The sequence below is a fragment of the Geotrypetes seraphini genome, chromosome 3 (genome assembly GCF_902459505.1).
Source record: "Geotrypetes seraphini chromosome 3, aGeoSer1.1, whole genome shotgun sequence".
In the NCBI taxonomy this organism is placed as follows: domain Eukaryota; kingdom Metazoa; phylum Chordata; class Amphibia; order Gymnophiona; family Dermophiidae; genus Geotrypetes; species Geotrypetes seraphini.
In genome coordinates, this window is record NC_047086.1 from 44,235,758 (window position 1) to 44,252,755 (window position 16,998).

The following is a 16,998-nucleotide window of genomic DNA, read 5'->3' on the forward strand; positions in this document are numbered from 1 at the left end:
GGGAATAAAGATGCATATGTGGGGAAGAGAAAGGAAATAGGAAAAATTGGGGTGGAGGAGAGGAAGGGAGATGATCATTGTACATGAAAAAAATAAGACATCCCTGAAAATAAGACCTAGTGCTTTTTATCCCAGGACAAGCAGGCAGCATATTCTCACATGTGGGTGGATGTGGGTGGATGTGGGAGCCCCAGCGCGGACAGCTTTTCAAGCAAACTTGATTGAAGTTTCAAGCTTGCTATGCTGCACCACGCATGTGCATGCCTTCTCCCTCCACTAGAGGGCGCATCCCCACCTCGTTGTCCTCAGTTCTGTTTCTTCCGCGGAGCCAGAAGCCCTGTTCGTTTTGTGCTCCGTGCTTTTTTGCCTTCTGCCACCGCGGCTGATTGATTTTTCTCGGTCGCTGTGCTTTGTTTGTTATTTTCTTTGTTCGCGTGTGTGATATTCGTCGAAAAAAAAAAAAAAAAAGTTTTTCGTTCGGCTCCGGGGACTCCCGGAAGCCGCGGCCGCGGGACCTCGTTCGTTCTCGGCCGTTTTTTTGAGTTCATGTCCCGTCCCTTGACGGGCTTTAAAAAGTGCACCCGGTGCGAGCGGTTGCTCTCGATCACCGATCCCCACCGGTGGTGCCTGCTTTGCCTGGGTGCGGAGCACCCTACTGACTCCTGCACTCGGTGCTCCACGTTCCAACCTCGTGCTCTCCGACGCCGGCGTGCCCGAATGGCGGAGCTCTTTACTGTGGATCCCGCGGCGGGAAAAGCCTCGACGTCGGCCTCGGCTTCGGCCCCGGCCTCGACCTCGGCCTCGACTCCCTCAACCTCGCCGCAGCTGCCTTCCTCTTCGAAACAGGCGTCCTCGACCCCGAAGCCGACTCTGGGTAAGTCCTCGCTTCCTTCCTCTGCTCCAGAGTCTTCGAAGAAGCCATCCTCGGGCTCCTCGACGGGGGCGGGTGGGTCGTCCTCGGCCCCGCCCCGGGCGTCGAAGTCGGGTGCCCCGCGGGAATACTCGTTACAGAGGTCGCCCTCGAGGGAGCACCCGCCGACTTCGGACATGCCATCTATGATGGCTGTCCCCGTTTTCCAGGACATGCTCCGGGCGATGATCGCTTCGGAGCTGTCCAACGCCCTGGCCCACATGCAGCCGGCTTCGGCCTCGGCAGCCTCGGCATCGGCAGCCTCAGCCTCAGCAGCCTTGGCCTCGGCACCGGTGGTCCCGACCTCGAACCCAACCTTGCCCTCGACCTCGGTAGTCGACCAGCCTGAGCGGAGTGTGTGGCCTCGGGACAAGGTGCGCAGGGTTCGCCGGATTTCCTCTTCGTCTTCCTCGTCGAGGTCCTCCCGGGGATCCTCGCCCTTGGGTCGGCCTCGGGCGAAGCATCGGTCCCGCAAACCTAAGCGCCCTCGGGGGTCGCCTCGGCGGCGGGGGTCACTCTTCGCCGGCGAGGAAATCGAAGCCTCTGAAGGTCTCGGAGCTCAGCCTGGATAACCCGAGGCTTGTGCGGAGGGAAGGGGATCGAGGGACTCCTCCCCGAGGAGGATGGAGCTTGCCTCGGTGCCTCGTACCCTGGGGACTTCCCCGAGGGGTTCCTCGGGGCATCGGAGGTCGCCGACCCCGACGAAGTCCTGTGGTGTGGCTTCGTGGGGCTCGGAGTCTGGTACTGGTCAGGAACCCAGGTATTCCCGGGAGGCTTCCCCATCCTTCTTGACGGGACGGGCCTCTCGATCTCCTTCCCCTACCTCGAAGCCCTCCTCTTTCTCGAGGTTTGTCATTGACATGGGGAAGGCTCTGGACCTCGACCTTTTGTCGGGGTCCCAATATTCGAAGGAGTTTCTGGAGGAGCAAGATTTGCCATATCCCCCTCGTGAGTCTCCGCGCCTGCCTTTGAACAAGATCTTACATCAGGCTTTCTTGCGGAACATGGATTCCCCTTATGCGGTCACGGCGGTTCCCTCGAAAATGGAATCGAAGTACCGTAAGGTCCCCTGTAAAGGGTTCGAGAAGGCACAGTTGTCCCACCAGTCTTTACTGGTGGAGTCGGCTCTGAAAAAGTCCCAGCCTTCTCGGGTTTCAGCTGCGGTCCCGCCAGGGCGCGAGGGGCGGACCTTGGACAAGTTTGGGCGCCGCCTCTATCACAATTCGATGATGGCTAACCATGTGCTTAACTACGCTTTCACCTTCTCTTCCTACCTGCGCAAGATGGTGAAGGCGATGCCCCGTTATCACGGGGTTATGCCGGATTCGCAAAAGAGAGACTTTTGCGAGTTTATGGAAACCCTGTCTCAGCTGCGCTTGTTCCTCTTTCATGCCATCTATGACGCCTTTGAATTGTCATCACGGGTCTCCGCCTTTGCGGTGGCGATGCGCCGTCTTGCGTGGCTGCGCACGGTGGATATTGACCTGAATTTGCAGGAGCGCCTGGCCAATTTACCATGCGTCGGCTCGGAACTCTTTGATGAGTCGCTGGAGGTGGCGACTAAACGCTTGTCCGAGCATGAGCGCTCTCTCGCCTCCTTGGTCCGTCCTAAGGCCAAGTTGGCAACTCCGAAACCTTATAGACCTCCGCCGCGGCGTTATCCGCAGAAATCTACGACGGCGTTCTCCAGGCCTCCTCCCCGGCGTCCGCCTCAGCAGGCCAGGGCACCGCACCAGAAGCCTCCGGTGCAAGGGGCGTCTAAGCCGGCGCCGTCTTTTTGACGTGCTGAGCGGATGGGGGCGGGCCCCCTCCGCGCTCTCGCCGACCCCGCTTCCGATCGGGGGTCGGTTAAGGACTTTTCATTCGGCCTGGACTCTGATCACTTCGGACGCTTGGGTACTCCGTGTCATCTCGGAGGGTTACTCACTAAACTTCATGGCGCTACCGCCGGACGCGTCTCTTTCCAACCGCATTCAGCTTCCTCTTCTTCTCTCGGAAGCCAGGGCCCTGTTGAGCCTTCGGGCGGTGGAGCCGGTTCCCCCCGAACACCGGGGATGGGGGTTTTACTCCCGTTATTTCTTGGTCCCGAAAAAGACCGGGGACTTGCGCCCTATTTTGGACCTCCGGAAGCTCAACAAGTTCCTTGTCCGGGAGAAGTTCCGTATGTTATCGCTTCCGGTCCTGTACCCACTGTTGGACGAAGGGGACTGGATAGAAACATAGAAACATAGAAATAGACGGCAGATAAGGGCCACGGCCCATCAAGTCTGCCCACTCCAATGACCCTCCCTATCTATCTTTGCGGATAGATCCCACATGTTTGTCCCATTTGGCCTTAAAATCTGGCACGCTTCTGGCCTCAATAACCTGAAGTGGAAAACTATTCCAGCGATCAACCACCCTTTCGGTGAAGAAGAACTTCCTAGTGTCACCGTGCAGTTTCCCGCCCCTGATTTTCCACTGATGTCCCCTTGTTGCCGCGGGACCCTTGAAAAAGAAGATATCCTCTTCTACTTCGATGCGACCCGTGAGGTACTTGAATGTCTCGATCATATCTCCCCTCTCTCTACGTTCCTCGAGTGAGTAGAGCTGCAACTTCCCTAACCGCTCCTCGTACGGGAGCTCCTTGAGTCCCGAGACCATCTTGGTGGCCATTCTCTGGACCGATTCCAGTCTCAGTACATCTTTGCGGTAATGTGGCCTCCAAAATTGCACACAGTACTCCCTGGACCTAAAGGAAGCTTATACTCATGTTCCGGTGCATCCCGCCTTCCGCAAGTTTCTACACTTCCAGGTGGGGGAGTTGCACCTTCAATACCAGGTCCTCCCCTTTGGCTTGGCTTCGTCCCCTCGAGTCTTCACGAAGTGCATGGTGGTTGTCGCGGCAGCCCTGCGATCTCAGGGTCTGCAGGTTTTTCCCTACCTGGACGATTGGCTGATCAAGGCCCCTTCCAGGGAGGGGGTTATCTCAGCGACCCGACAGACTATCATCTTCCTTCAACGTCTGGGGTTCGAAGTGAACTTTCCCAAGTCTCAGTTGTGCCTGGCTCAATCCTTTCAGTTTATCGGGACCGTGCTGGACACGGTTCGCCTCCGTTCGTTCCTCCCCCCGCCTCGGTTGGAGGCCCTGCTTCAACTGAGCCGCCAGATTTCGCTGCAGTCCTCCGTATCGGCTCGGAGTCTGATGATTCTGCTAGGCCACATGGCGTCGACGGTTCATGTCACGCCGTTCGCCCGGTTGCACCTGAGGCTTCCTCAGTGGACCTTGGCCTCCCAGTGGCGTCAGGATCGAGATCCGGTCTCCTTTCCGGTGATGGTGACTCCTTATTTGAGACGCTCGCTCCGTTGGTTGACCAACTCTTCCAATCTTTCCGGGGGTTTGCTCTTTCTCATTCCGCCGCATCGCAAGGTCCTGACCACGGACTCTTCGGAGTACGCGTGGGGGGCTCATCTCGACGGTCTGCGGACTCAGGGTCTATGGTCGGCGGAGGACCGTCTTTGTCACATCAATGTGTTGGAGCTTCGTGCCATTTTTCTGGCTGCTCGAGCGTTCTGCTACCTGCTGCACGATCAGGTAGTTCTCGTGCGGATGGACAACCAGGTGGCAATGTACTATGTGAACAAGCAAGGGGGGACGGGCTCTTGGTCCCTGTGCCGGGAAGCCCTGCGCCTTTGGGAATGGGCGATCTCCCAGAACATCTTCCTTCGGGCGGTTTACATTCAGGGAGAGACAAACTGTCTGGCAGACAAACTCAGTCGTCTTCTTCAGCCGCACGAGTGGTCGCTAAACTCCCGAGTCCTGCACGAGGTCTTCGACCGCTGGGGGACTCCTCAGGTGGATCTGTTCGCCTCCCCGGAGACTCACAAACTGCCCCTCTGTTGTTCCCGGATGTACTCCCAGGATCGTCTAGAGGCCGATGCCTTTCTTCTGGACTGGGGAGGGAGGTTCCTTTATGCGTTTCCTCCTTTCCCTCTGATCTTGAGAACGTTGGTACATCTCAAATTGACCAGGGCCACTATGATTCTCATTGCGCCTCGATGGCCTCGTCAGCACTGGTTCTCCCTGCTTCTTCAACTCAGTGTCAGGGAGCCTCTATTTCTGCCTGTTTTTCCCTCTCTGCTGTCTCAGAGTCGGGGTTCGCTGTTGCATCCCAATCTTCAGTCTTTATATCTGACGGCTTGGTTCCTTTCCCCTTGACTTCGGTCCCTGTTTCTCAGTCTGTGAAGGAGGTTTTGGAAGCCTTGCGCAAGGTCTCGACTCGGCTTTGTTATTCCCAGAAGTGGACCAGATTTTCCTCCTGGTGTTCCTCGCACCGTCTGGATCCGAGTTCGGTTCCGGTGTCTTCGGTTCTGGAATATTTGTTGCATTTGTCCCAGTCTGGGCTGAAGACGGCTTCCATTCGGGTGCATCTCAGTGCTATTGCTGCTTTCCATCGGCATCTCGAGGGTCGGTCTCTCTCTCTTCATCCTCTGGTTACTCGTTTCATGAGGGGTCTTTTGAATGTTCATCCTCCTCTGAAACCTCCTCCTGTGGTTTGGGATCTTAATGTGGTTTTGGCTCAGCTGATGAAGCCTCCTTTTGAGCCTATTGACAAATCTCATCTTAAGTTTCTCACTTGGAATGTGATCTTTTTGCTTGCGCTCACGTCCGCTCGTCGGATTAGTGAGCTGCAGGCTTTGGTTGCGGACCCGCCTTTTACTGTGTTCCATCATGACAAGGTGGTTCTTCGCACTCATCCTAAATTTTTACCTAAAGTTGTGTCTGATTTCCACCTCAATCAGTCCATTGTTCTTCCGGTGTTTTTCCCGAAGCCCCACTCTCATCCTGGCGAGGTGGCGCTTCACACGCTTGACTGTAAGAGGGCGCTGGCCTTTTATCTTCAGCTCACTAAGTCTCATCGGAAGGTTCCTCAATTGTTTTTGTCCTTCGATCCTAATCGGTTGGGACGTCCGGTTTCCAAGCGCACCTTGTCCAACTGGTTGGCTGCTTGTATTTCTTTTTGCTACACTCAGGCTGGTCTCACGCTCCATGGTCGAGTCACGGGGCATAAGGTCCGAGCTATGACAGCTTCTGTTGCTTTCCTCCAGTCTACTCCGATGGAGGACATCTGCAAGGCTGCCACTTGGTCTTCGGTTCATACTTTCACCTTCCATTATTGTCTGGATACGTTGTCCAGAAGCGACGGCCGGTTTGGCCAGTCGGTTTTGCATAATCTGTTTTCTTAAATTGCCATCCTCCCACCTGCCCTTTTTTGGTTGGCTTGGAGGTCACCCACATGTGAGAATATGCTGCCTGCTTGTCCTGGGATAAAGCACAGTTACTTACAGTAACAGGTGTTATCCAGGGACAGCAGGCAGATATTCTCACAACCCGCCCTCCTCCCCGGGGATGGCTTCTTTGCTGGCTATGGAACTGAGGACCACGAGGTGGGGATGCGCCCTCTAGTGGAGGGAGAAGGCATGCACATGCGTGGTGCAGCATAGCAAGCTTGAAACTTCAATCAAGTTTGCTTGAAAAGCTGTCCGCGCTGGGGCTCCGTAGATGACGTCACCCACATCCACCCACATGTGAGAATATCTGCCTGCTGTCCCTGGATAACACCTGTTACGGTAAGTAACTGTGCTTTTTGGGCCCAAAATTAATATAAGACAGTGTCTTATGTTCCGGTGAAACATGGTAGTAGTATTTAGCTCATGCTTTTCCATCAATCACATATGGTGAGTTATATTCAGGTACAGTAAACATTTCCTTGTCTTCCAAAGGCTTAAAATAGTTGGTACCTATGGCACTGGAAGGTCTGAATGTTGGTTTATCAGATTCAGAGTTTTCCTCGACACCCTTGTGCAGTTTAAATTAAAATGCTATATCTTTTTATGTGCAGGCTCTGTAAGTTCTACTTCTGAAGTACATTCACCACCAAATATTGGTTTGAGGCGCAGTGGCCAAATTGAAGGTGTGCGGCAAATGCACAGCAATGCACCAAGGAGCGAAATGGCTACTGAGCGAGATCTTGTTGCCTGGAGTCGAAGAGTTGTCGTGCCAGAATTAACTCTCGGCGTATCCAGGTAAAAAATATCACAATGGAAAATGACCTGTGTATATTTAAAGTAAATATTTTAAAATAAGTACAGTGGTACCTTGGATTACGAGCATAATCCGTTCCAGGAGCATGCTCATAATCCAAAATGCTCGTTTATCAAAGCAAGTTTCCCCATTGGAAATAATGGAAACTCGCTTTGATGCGTTCCCCCCCACGAGAACTAGCATTGCTCCCCCTGAAGGCCTCCTTGCGATCCGGCACCCCCACCCCCCCACGATCCAGCACCCCCCCGCCACGATCCGCCCCCCTCCCCCCCCGCCGCTTCTTACCCTCATCTGGGCACCAGCATGTCCTGTGCTTGATGCCGGTGCCCGAAGATCGGCCTCCTCTTCTGCTAGGCCTTGAGCGTCTGAGCATGCTCAAGGCCTAGCAGAAGAGGAGGCCAATCTTCGGGCACCGGCACCAAGCATAGGTCATGCCAGTGCCGGTGCCCAGATGAGGGTAAGAAGCATCGGGGGTATGCTGGATCATGGCGGGGGGTGCCCAATCGGGCCGGGGGGGGGGGGGGGAGGGGGGGTGCTCAATCGCATTGGGGGGGTGCCGGATCGTGTCGGGGGGGGGGGGGGATGGGGCGGATCGCGGGGAGGCGCTCGTAAATCGAGCCATGTTCGGTTTCCGAGGCACCGATTTTGCAAATGTTTTGCTTTTCTTGCAAAACACTCGCAACCGGTGTACTCGTAAACCGAGGTACCACTGTAGTTTATTTGCAAGCAGCAGAAAGCCCTAATGTGGGTCAAAAATATATAGATTTTTAGCATAATAGTTTATTTCATTTAATATACTTTCTCTTGAATTATTACAGTAAAGTGTTTTACAAACAAAAAGGAAGGAAAAAGAAAGGAACTCTTTGGTAAAGGACATTTAATTTTACAGATTTGCCTTAGAGGTTTTGCATAGTGTTTTTAAATCACTTAAAATTAGAATGTATTTAATACTGTAATTAAATGGCATCTGTTCACACAGAGTGCACAAAATAATCATGTGTGTAGTTTGGTGGGTGGCCGATGGTGGCACGTGGACAGTGTCATCTACCAGTCCTCCCCTCCCTCATATACAGTATAGGCACTATTAAACCCTCTTTTTGGCCTAACTGACATAGAAACTTAATTCTGATATTTTGTGGGACATGGAAATGACCTTGGTCTCTGGCTTGTGGTGTGTGAGTGCATATGCTGCCAGTCACAGAGATTTATGTGGTTGTTGAAGCCATCGGAGGCTGAAGAGTGGTATAGCTGGAGGGAGGGGGTAGGTAGAGGCCTGCTCTTCATTTGGTTCAACTTCAGAAAGTTTGAGTTTGCAGCTGAGCATTTAAAGTAACAGCTCAGCAACTCTTATTTGCTTCAGCTCAGCCTGACAGAGAGGGCTCTCAGCAAATGGATTTGAGACTTCAAGGAAAATCCCTCAAAGCTGCAAATGTTTATAGGAACAGCTGAAGACTCTGGGGAATTCCTGGAGTGGATTTGTCTTTTCCTCTGGAGTTTGTTCTGCTTCACAAAGTATTTGTGATGAAACACTCAGACTTGCTGATGACATAAATTGTTAAAAGTTAAATCACAAGAGGGAGATGAGAAAGTCCAAATCACACAGCACCACTGTGATCTTATGTTCTTCAAAGGCTTTTTTTAATCTTTATTAAATTTCCAAACTACCATTGTGCAAACAAACAATTTCAATATACATAATATTACACGAAATGCACATTAAACTTATAGACATGCACAACTATTTCCCCCCCCCAATAATCATAAAACCATCCCTATATTCCCCGAATGAAACCACCCCTATATTCCCCGAATGAAATTCCAATGCAAAACCCTCCCCCCTCCTACCCACCTTGGATGTGTAGGCTTGTTTATTTTAATAAGGCTTTGAAGAACATAAGATCACAGTGAGACCAGAGAATACAAAAGACCGCGTTGGGTTTTCTGAAACAGCCTTGTTGCGAAATGCGTCAAAACCCACACAAATGCTGCCCAGTGCCAGCTCAGATAAGTCCTTTTCAATTTTGAAAAATATATGTTTAGTAGCTGAAGTTTTTTGCTATTTGAAGTTTTCCAAAGAAGTTCTGTGATTGAAAAAGAAGAGAAGCTTACAGCTGTGGCTGGTGCCCAAAGTCTGGTCTCTTTAACACTTTTTTCTGAGCACTTATTAAGAAGAATAAATTGTATATATGAGTTTGATAATCAGGAATTTGATTAGAACATAAGAATTGCCGCTGCTGGATTAAACCACTGGTCCATTGTGGCCAAAAGTCTGCTCATGCAGCGGCCCTTAGATCAAAGACCAGTGCCCTAACTGAGACTAGCCTTACCTGCGTACATTATGGTTCAGCAGGAACTTGTCTAACTTTGTCTTGAATCCCTGGAGGGTGTTTTCTGCTATAACAGCCTCCGGAAGAGCGTTCCAGATTTCTACCACTCTCTGGTAGAACATCTTCCTTATGTTTGTACAAAATCTATCCCCTTTTAACTTTAGAGAGTGCCTTCTCGTCCTCTCTACCTTGGAGAGGGTGAACAATCTGTCTTTATCTACTAAGTCTATTCCCTTCATTATCTTGAATGTTTTGATCATGTTACCTCTCAGTCTTCTATTTTTAAGGGAGAAGAGGCCCAGTTTCTCTAATCTCTCACTGTACGGCAACCCTTACAGCCCCTTAACCATTTTAGTCGCTCTTCTCTGGACCCTTTTGAGTAGTACCATGTCCTTCTTCATGTATGGTGACCAGTGCTGTATGCAATATTCTAGGTGAGGGTGTACCATGGCCCTGTACAGCGGCATGATAATCTAATCTAATCTTCCATTTGTGTGTCACACATACCTATACAGGCTCAAGGCGACAGATCAGGGAGGTAGGGGGAAAGTAGTAGGGAAAGGGGGCATGGAGAAATAAGAGAGGAGACCCAGAAGTAGGGGAAGTTATACAGAAACTAAGACTGTCAAATGTCAAAGAGGTGAGTCTTCAAGGTTTTTCTGAATGTAGTGTATTTTGTCTCTGTCCTGAAAACTTCTGGTAAGTCACTCCAGGTTTTTACACCCAGATAAGTTAGCATAGAGTGGAAAATTCGCTTGTAGTGGAGGTTTTTTGTGGATGGTAGTTTTAGTTGGATTCTGTTAATGATTGATTCTTTTTGATGTCGACCAAACATTAGAGAATAATTGAATGAGAGGGGCTGCTGAGCTTCCATATAGGATCTGGTGTAGGATACAAGACAATTTGAAAAATATTCACGATGATATTGGGAGCCAATGTAATTGCCTGATGAAGGTTGTGATTGAGTCAAATTTCTTTAATTTGTAGATTAGTCTAACTGCTGTGTTCTGGATGAGTTGTAGTTTGTGGATGAGAGAAGTGTTGATGCCAAGGTAGGCGGAGTTGCAATAGTCCAGCTGAGGTAGGACCATCATCTGAACGATCAGAGCAAAGTGGTGTGGGTGGAAATATGATCTTGTGAGTCGCAATTGACGCATAGTGTAGATGGTCTTTTTCCGAAGGTTAGATTTTTGTGGTTCCATTGTGAGAGTGTCATCTAAGAAGCAGCCTAGTACCTTGGTGGATTTTTCCATTATGAGAGTAATGCCTGATGGAAAAGTGAGGTTGGGTATGACATTCTGTTGTGCGGTGCGGAAACCAATCACTTTGGTCTTAGTGGCGTTCAGTTTCAGCTTGTTGTTTGTTGCCCGGGTTTGAATTTTATCTATATTGTTTGAGATTTTTTTTTTGCAATATTAGAGTGGTTGTTGGTTATGGGAATGAGGAGGAGGATGTCATCGGCATACGAAAGTACGGTTTCAGCTTCCATTTTGATGTGACCCAGCGAGCTCATAAATAAATTGAATAGGATTGGGGATAATGGGGAGCCTTGTGGGATGCCACAGAATGCCTTCCAAGGGTTGGAGTATGATTCTTGCCTTTTGACTACGTATTCACGATTTTGTAGGAAGTCGGCTAACCAATTCAATACAGTTCCTGTTATACCGATTTCCGAGAGTTTGGTTAGGAGTAATTGGTGGTCCAATGAGTCGAAGGCTGCGGAGATATGAAATTGGAGTAATATTGCCTGATGACCCAAACTTAGCAACTGTTTGATTTTAGTGATTAAGGTGATGATGAAGAGCTCAGTGCTGTGCTTTTTTCAGAAGCCATATTGGGATGTATGAAGGCCGGAGTGTTGGTCTATGTAAGAGGTTAGCTGCTTGCTGACATGGGACTCGAGGATTTTAGTGAGGATCGGAATGCCAGCAATCGGACTGTAGTTAGATGCTATGGAGAGGTCTGCTTGGGCTGTTTTCGGTTTAGGGGTTAAGGCTATTTTTCCCATTTCTTTGGGTGGGTGCCCTTGGTTCAAGGAACTATATAACAGATGAGCCAGTTGATGATATGATGCAGAGCTGCTGAAAGAAGGTATGGAGGACAGTTGTCCAGGGGGCTGCTTTGTAAGGCTAGCTTTGAGATTAGCTTATTGGTATTGAGGATGGATAGGTTAGTGAATGAGGACCAGATCTGGTCTGCTTTTATGTATTCCATATAGTTGTGTTGGGAAGTGTTTGTTGAGGCTGTCCTAGCAACTTCCGATTGGACCAACTTGAATTTATTGAGGAAGAAATCTGCAAGTTCTTGGGCTGAGATTTTATTAGTGAAGATTGCAGATTATTGGTTTGTGGGGGATGTCATTTGTCGTACTAGATGGAACAGTTTTTTGCTGTCGGTTGTGTTGCCTCCTATGCATCTGGCATAGTAATTTTTCTTTGTTTTGGATATATTGTCCTTATATTTATTTATGGCTGCTCTCCATTGTGTTCTGTGTTCTGATGTCTTGCTTTTCCTCCATTTCCTCTCTAGACGTCTGCATAGTTGTTTGTCTAGTCTTAAGGACTCCGTAAACCAGGGCGAACCTTCTCTGATCTGTTCGTGATCCCCTTCTTAATCATTCCTAGCATTCTGTTTGCCCTTTTCGCCATTGCTGCGCATTGCAAGGACAGCTTCCTTGACTTGTTGATCAGTACTCCCAAGTCTCTTTCCTGGGGGGTCTCTCCAAGTACTGCACCAGACATCCTGTATTCGTGTATAAGATTTTTGTTACCGTCATGCATCACCTTACACTTATCCACGTTAAACCTTATTTGCCATGTTGCGGCCCATTTCTCGAGTGTGTTTCTGTCATGTTGTAGGTCTTCGCAATCCTCCTGCGTCTTCACTACTCTGAATAACTTCGTATCATCTGAAAATATAATCACCTCACTCGTCGTACCAATTTCCAGGTTGTTTATAAATATGTTGAAGATCACAGGTCCAAGCACTGAACCCTGCGGCACTCTATCGTGATGCTTTTCTAGTCCGAGTATTGTCCATTTACCCCCACTCTCTGTTTCCTATCCGCCAGCCAGTTTTTAATCTACATGAGTATTTCACCCTTGATTCCATGGCTTGCAATTTTCTGAAGTAGTCGTTCATGTGGAACCTTGTCGAACACCTGGAAATCCAGATATAGTGTCGATCAGGTCACCCTTGTCTATCTGCCCGTTTACTCCCTTGAAGAAGTGCAGCAAGTTCGTCAAGCAAGATCTTCCTTTGCTGAAGCTGTGCTGGCTGGTCCTCATCAGATTCTGTCCGTCAAGGTGATCAATGATGTGGTCCTTTATCAGCGCCTCTGCCATCTTTCCCGGTACCGAGATCAGACTCACTGGTCTGTAGTTTCCTGGATCTCCTCTCAAACCTTTCTTGAAGATCTGTGTAACATTCACCACTTTCCAGTCTTCCAGAATCCTTCCTGATTTGATCGACCGATTGGCTATTAGTTGAAGCAGTTTAGCTATAACCCCTTTCAGTTCCTTGATTACCCTCGGATGGATGCCATTCGGTCCCAGGGATTTTATCGTTTTTAAGCCTATCAATCTGCCTGCATACCTCTTCTAGACTGACTGTCAACCCTGTCAGTTTCCCGTCTTAGTTTCCTGCGTATAGCCTGTCGGCTTTCGGTATGTTGTTTATATCCTCTTCGGTAAATATAGATGCAAAATATATGTTCAGTTTGTTATCGATGGCTTTGTTCTCCTTTAGCACTCCCTTTATTCCATGGTCATCCAACGGCCTCTCCACTTCCTTCACGGGTCGTGTCCCCTTAATATATCAAAAGAATGGCTTGAAGTTTTTTGCCTCCTTGGCTATTTTTTCCTCGTAGTCTCTTTTGGCCCCTCTTAACGCCTTTTGGCACCTGTGTTGATTGTTTTTGTTCTGTCTATAAAGACATTGTATTATTTTCTGTTCACTTAGGGGTTCATTGAAAACATAATTTGTTCAGCATGCCTAAGCTTTTACACATAACTTAACATAAAATCCATTTCTAGACCGCATCACCTTTAAATTCTATGCGATTTACAAAAGATATAGCTAGGAATACATAATTTATTTTATTTTATTTTTTTCAATTCTTTATTCATTTTTTCATCTTACATCAAGTGTACAATATTATATCAATTGAATCATACACATCACTTGAAATTCTTTCCTATTATCATCTTAAATACATAAATTAACCCCCTCCCCCACCCTCCCTTTCCACAAATATTGTAAATCAAGAATATCATAGATGTGTTATATTCAAAAATATTGATTAAACCAATAATATAACTATATATCACCCCCTTCTCATTATTATAATTATACTTTCAGTGTAAAAAGGTTTCTAATCATTACAATATGCTATCAATGGCCCCCAAATCTTTTTAAAATTATTATAATTCCCTTTTTGTATGGCAATTGTTCTTTCCATTTTGTATATATGGCACAACGAATTCCACCAGAAGGTGTAATTAAGTCTGGTATAATTTTTCCAATTTCTGGTGATATGTTGAATGGCAACTCCTGTCATTATTAATAAAAGTTTATTATTGCTTGATGAAATTTGACTTTTTATTCTCATTGACGTCCCAAATAGAATTGTATCATATGATAGAGCTACATGGTTTTCTAATAAACAATTAATTTGAGACCAAATTGATTTCCAAAAGGCCATGATACAGGGACAAAAGTATATTAAATGATCTAGAGTCCCAGCTTCCAGATTACAATGCCAGCATCTATTAGACTTGGAGCTATCCAACTTTTGTAATCTAACTGGGGTCCAAAATGCTCTATGTAACAAAAAGAACCAAGTTTGTCTCATAGATGCAGACACTGTACATCTCATTCTCCAAGACCAAATTCGTGGCCATTGAGATGCAGAAAATTGATTCTTAATCTCAATGCTCCAAATATCTCTAAGACCAGTCTTTGTTTTTTTATTCATAAATCCAGATATCAATTTATGCCACTGTGCGGCCTGGTGTCCCAAGAAATCCGCTTGAAAACATAAGAATTCCAGACTATACTAATTGCTAAGATTTTTCCATTTAGGGAACCCCTCCTGAATATCCTGCCTCAGCTGCAACCATTTAAAGCTTTGTGATTTGTTTAGACCATATTTACGTTGCAACTGTGAAAAATCAAGCAGTTTACCATTTGAAATAACATCATTTAAAGTCTGTATACCTGCAATAATTCAATGCTTCCATACGATTTTAAAACCGCCAATTTGAATCTTGGAGTTTAGCCAAATAGATCGATTTGTTGATTTGTGTATTGGGTTAGGTGTTAAATTACTGACATAACGTAATGTTTTCCATTTATCCATCAGTATTCTATTCTCTTTATATATTTTAGGCATTTTTACAGTGAGAACATGAGATAGGTGTAAAGGAAACATGAGTCACCATTCCAAATACAGCCAATCTGGGATGTTTTCCATGAGCTCTGGGAGGACCCAATACATACCCTGGCATAAAATATAAGCTTATAAAAGTTTGGAAAATTTACCCCACCCTCCGCAATTGATTTTTGTAAAGATACTAAGGCAATTCTAGGCATTTTACCCAGCCAAACAAATTTTGTAAGAATACTATTTAATTTTTTATAAAAGGACCCCTGAAAAAAAACTGGTTTCATACTTATTTGATAACAAACCACAGGCAATATCATCATTTTAATAGTTTGGACTCTCCCCCACCAAGAAAGATGTAAAGGATTCCATTGCTCGCACATTTCTGTTACTTTTTTAATAAAAATGTTTCATTCTCCTTCATTGTGTCTTCTAATGTGTTTTTTATTCTAATACCTAAATATTTTAACCCATCTTCTTTCCATACAAATGAGAATGAATCAAATAATCCTTTAGTACAATGCACATTAAGTGGAAGAATTTCTGACTTGCTCCAATTTATCTTATATCCTGAAAACTTTCCAAATTTCTCTATCAATTCAAGTAAGCATGGAATGGTAGTTTCTGGATTCCTCAAATAAAGCAGTATATCATCTGCATAAACAGAGATTTTATATTCCCAATCTGCACGATGAATACCCTTAATCCCTTTTGCCTGTTGAATGGCTAATAACAAGGGTTCTAAAACAATATAAAAAAGCAAAGGAGATAAGGGACAACCTTGTCTAACCCCCCTCTGCAAATTAAAATGCTCTGATAAATTATTATTAATGTACAATCTTGCAGCAGGGGAGCTATACAACTTCTGAATCATTTGTATAAATCCTTAACCTATACCAAACCAATCTAATGCCTGATACATGAAAGTCCATTCAACTCGATCAAAGGCTTTCTACGCATCCAAAGAGACAGAGAAAGCCGGATCATTCATGGTTTTTGTTAAATTTAACATATGAAAAGCCAATCTAGTATTGTTAGAAGAATGTCTCTTAGCAACAAATCCTGTTTAGTGTATATCAATAATAAAAGGGAGAGCCTTAGCCAATCGTAAAGCCAATATCTTAGCTAAAAGTTTTCCATCAACATTGATTAGCGAGATAGGCCTGTAGTTTGAAACCAAAGTAGGATCTTTGTTTGGCTTTGGCAAAACAATTGTTAATGATTCTGCAATAGTACCTGTAATACAACCTTTAGTCAGTTGAAACTGATATAAATTTAATAAATAGGATAAAAGGGTACTTTGAAATGATTTATAAAACTCTACTGTAAAACCATCACCACCTGGAGCGGATCCAACTCTTAAGAGACCAGGAATAAATGGGTCACAGTAGGCTCAGAAAGACTGTGAAATGTAACACAGAAGCATCCACCTTCACAAATATTACCTCTACAGAATTCCTTCGCTCCACTAGTGCACTGCGATACTCAAGAAAACAGAAGGGTAACTCAAGAGAGCAAGCACACCCTAAGCACAAATAAAAAGGCCCAAAACAGAAATCTATTACTGTTGGGGGATTCCATCATAAGAGGCATTAACCTTGGAACACAAGGCGAGGAGACCAAAATAGTGAAATGTCTTCCAGGATCCTCAGCTACCAGGAGTTCCAGGCAAATACCGACTATAATTAAGGAAGAAACTAAGGATTTTAACACTGATGTTGTCATCTATCTGGGAACAAATGACCTGGCCAACAACTCCACACTTGCAGCACAGAAAGCTTTTCAGGAGCTTGGTGAAGGCGTGAAACCTTTTGTAAACACTTTAGCTTTTTCTGAAATACTGCCTGCATATGGAAAGGGAGAGCAAAGAGTGAAAAACACAGAGGACTTTAATAGATGGCTCAAAGCCTGGTGTCATCAAGAAGGCTTCAGGTACATAGGAGGATGGGGAAATACATGGAAGGACAAGAAGCTATATTCACTGATGGGCTACATATTACTACAGCAGGAAAAAGAAACCTTGCAGAGAAATTTAGACAATATTTTTCTAGGCATTTAAACTAGAAAGTGGGGGTGGTGTATGTACGAAGGACAATTATAGACACCACCCCCGGCAAAAGAAAAAAATTTGATAGTAGTAAAGACTGCAACATAAACAATATCAGCAACTCATTTCTTAGTATTGCAACGGAAAGTGAAACAAAACAAAAATCCATACGAAAAAGAAGATTATCGCTGAAAAATAGCTGGAAAGCGATGACCACAAATGCTCGTAGTCTAAGCAACAAAGTTC

General features: G+C 46.3%; 1 protein-coding gene across 6 annotated transcripts in view; it reads left to right on the plus strand.

Annotated features, from left to right (window-relative positions):
• PHIP (pleckstrin homology domain interacting protein) overlaps positions 1-16,998 on the plus strand; it is a 603,903-nt gene that overhangs the window by 287,890 nt on the left and 299,015 nt on the right. For all 6 annotated transcript variants that reach the window (XR_004538753.1, XM_033937022.1, XM_033937020.1 and 3 more), the window contains exon 18: positions 6,793-6,976. Coding sequence is in view for 5 of the 6 variants with exons in the window: in XM_033937022.1 (XP_033792913.1) it covers positions 6,793-6,976 (184 nt within the window). In the remaining variant the exon portion in view is untranslated. The remainder of the gene's footprint in view (positions 1-6,792; positions 6,977-16,998) is intronic.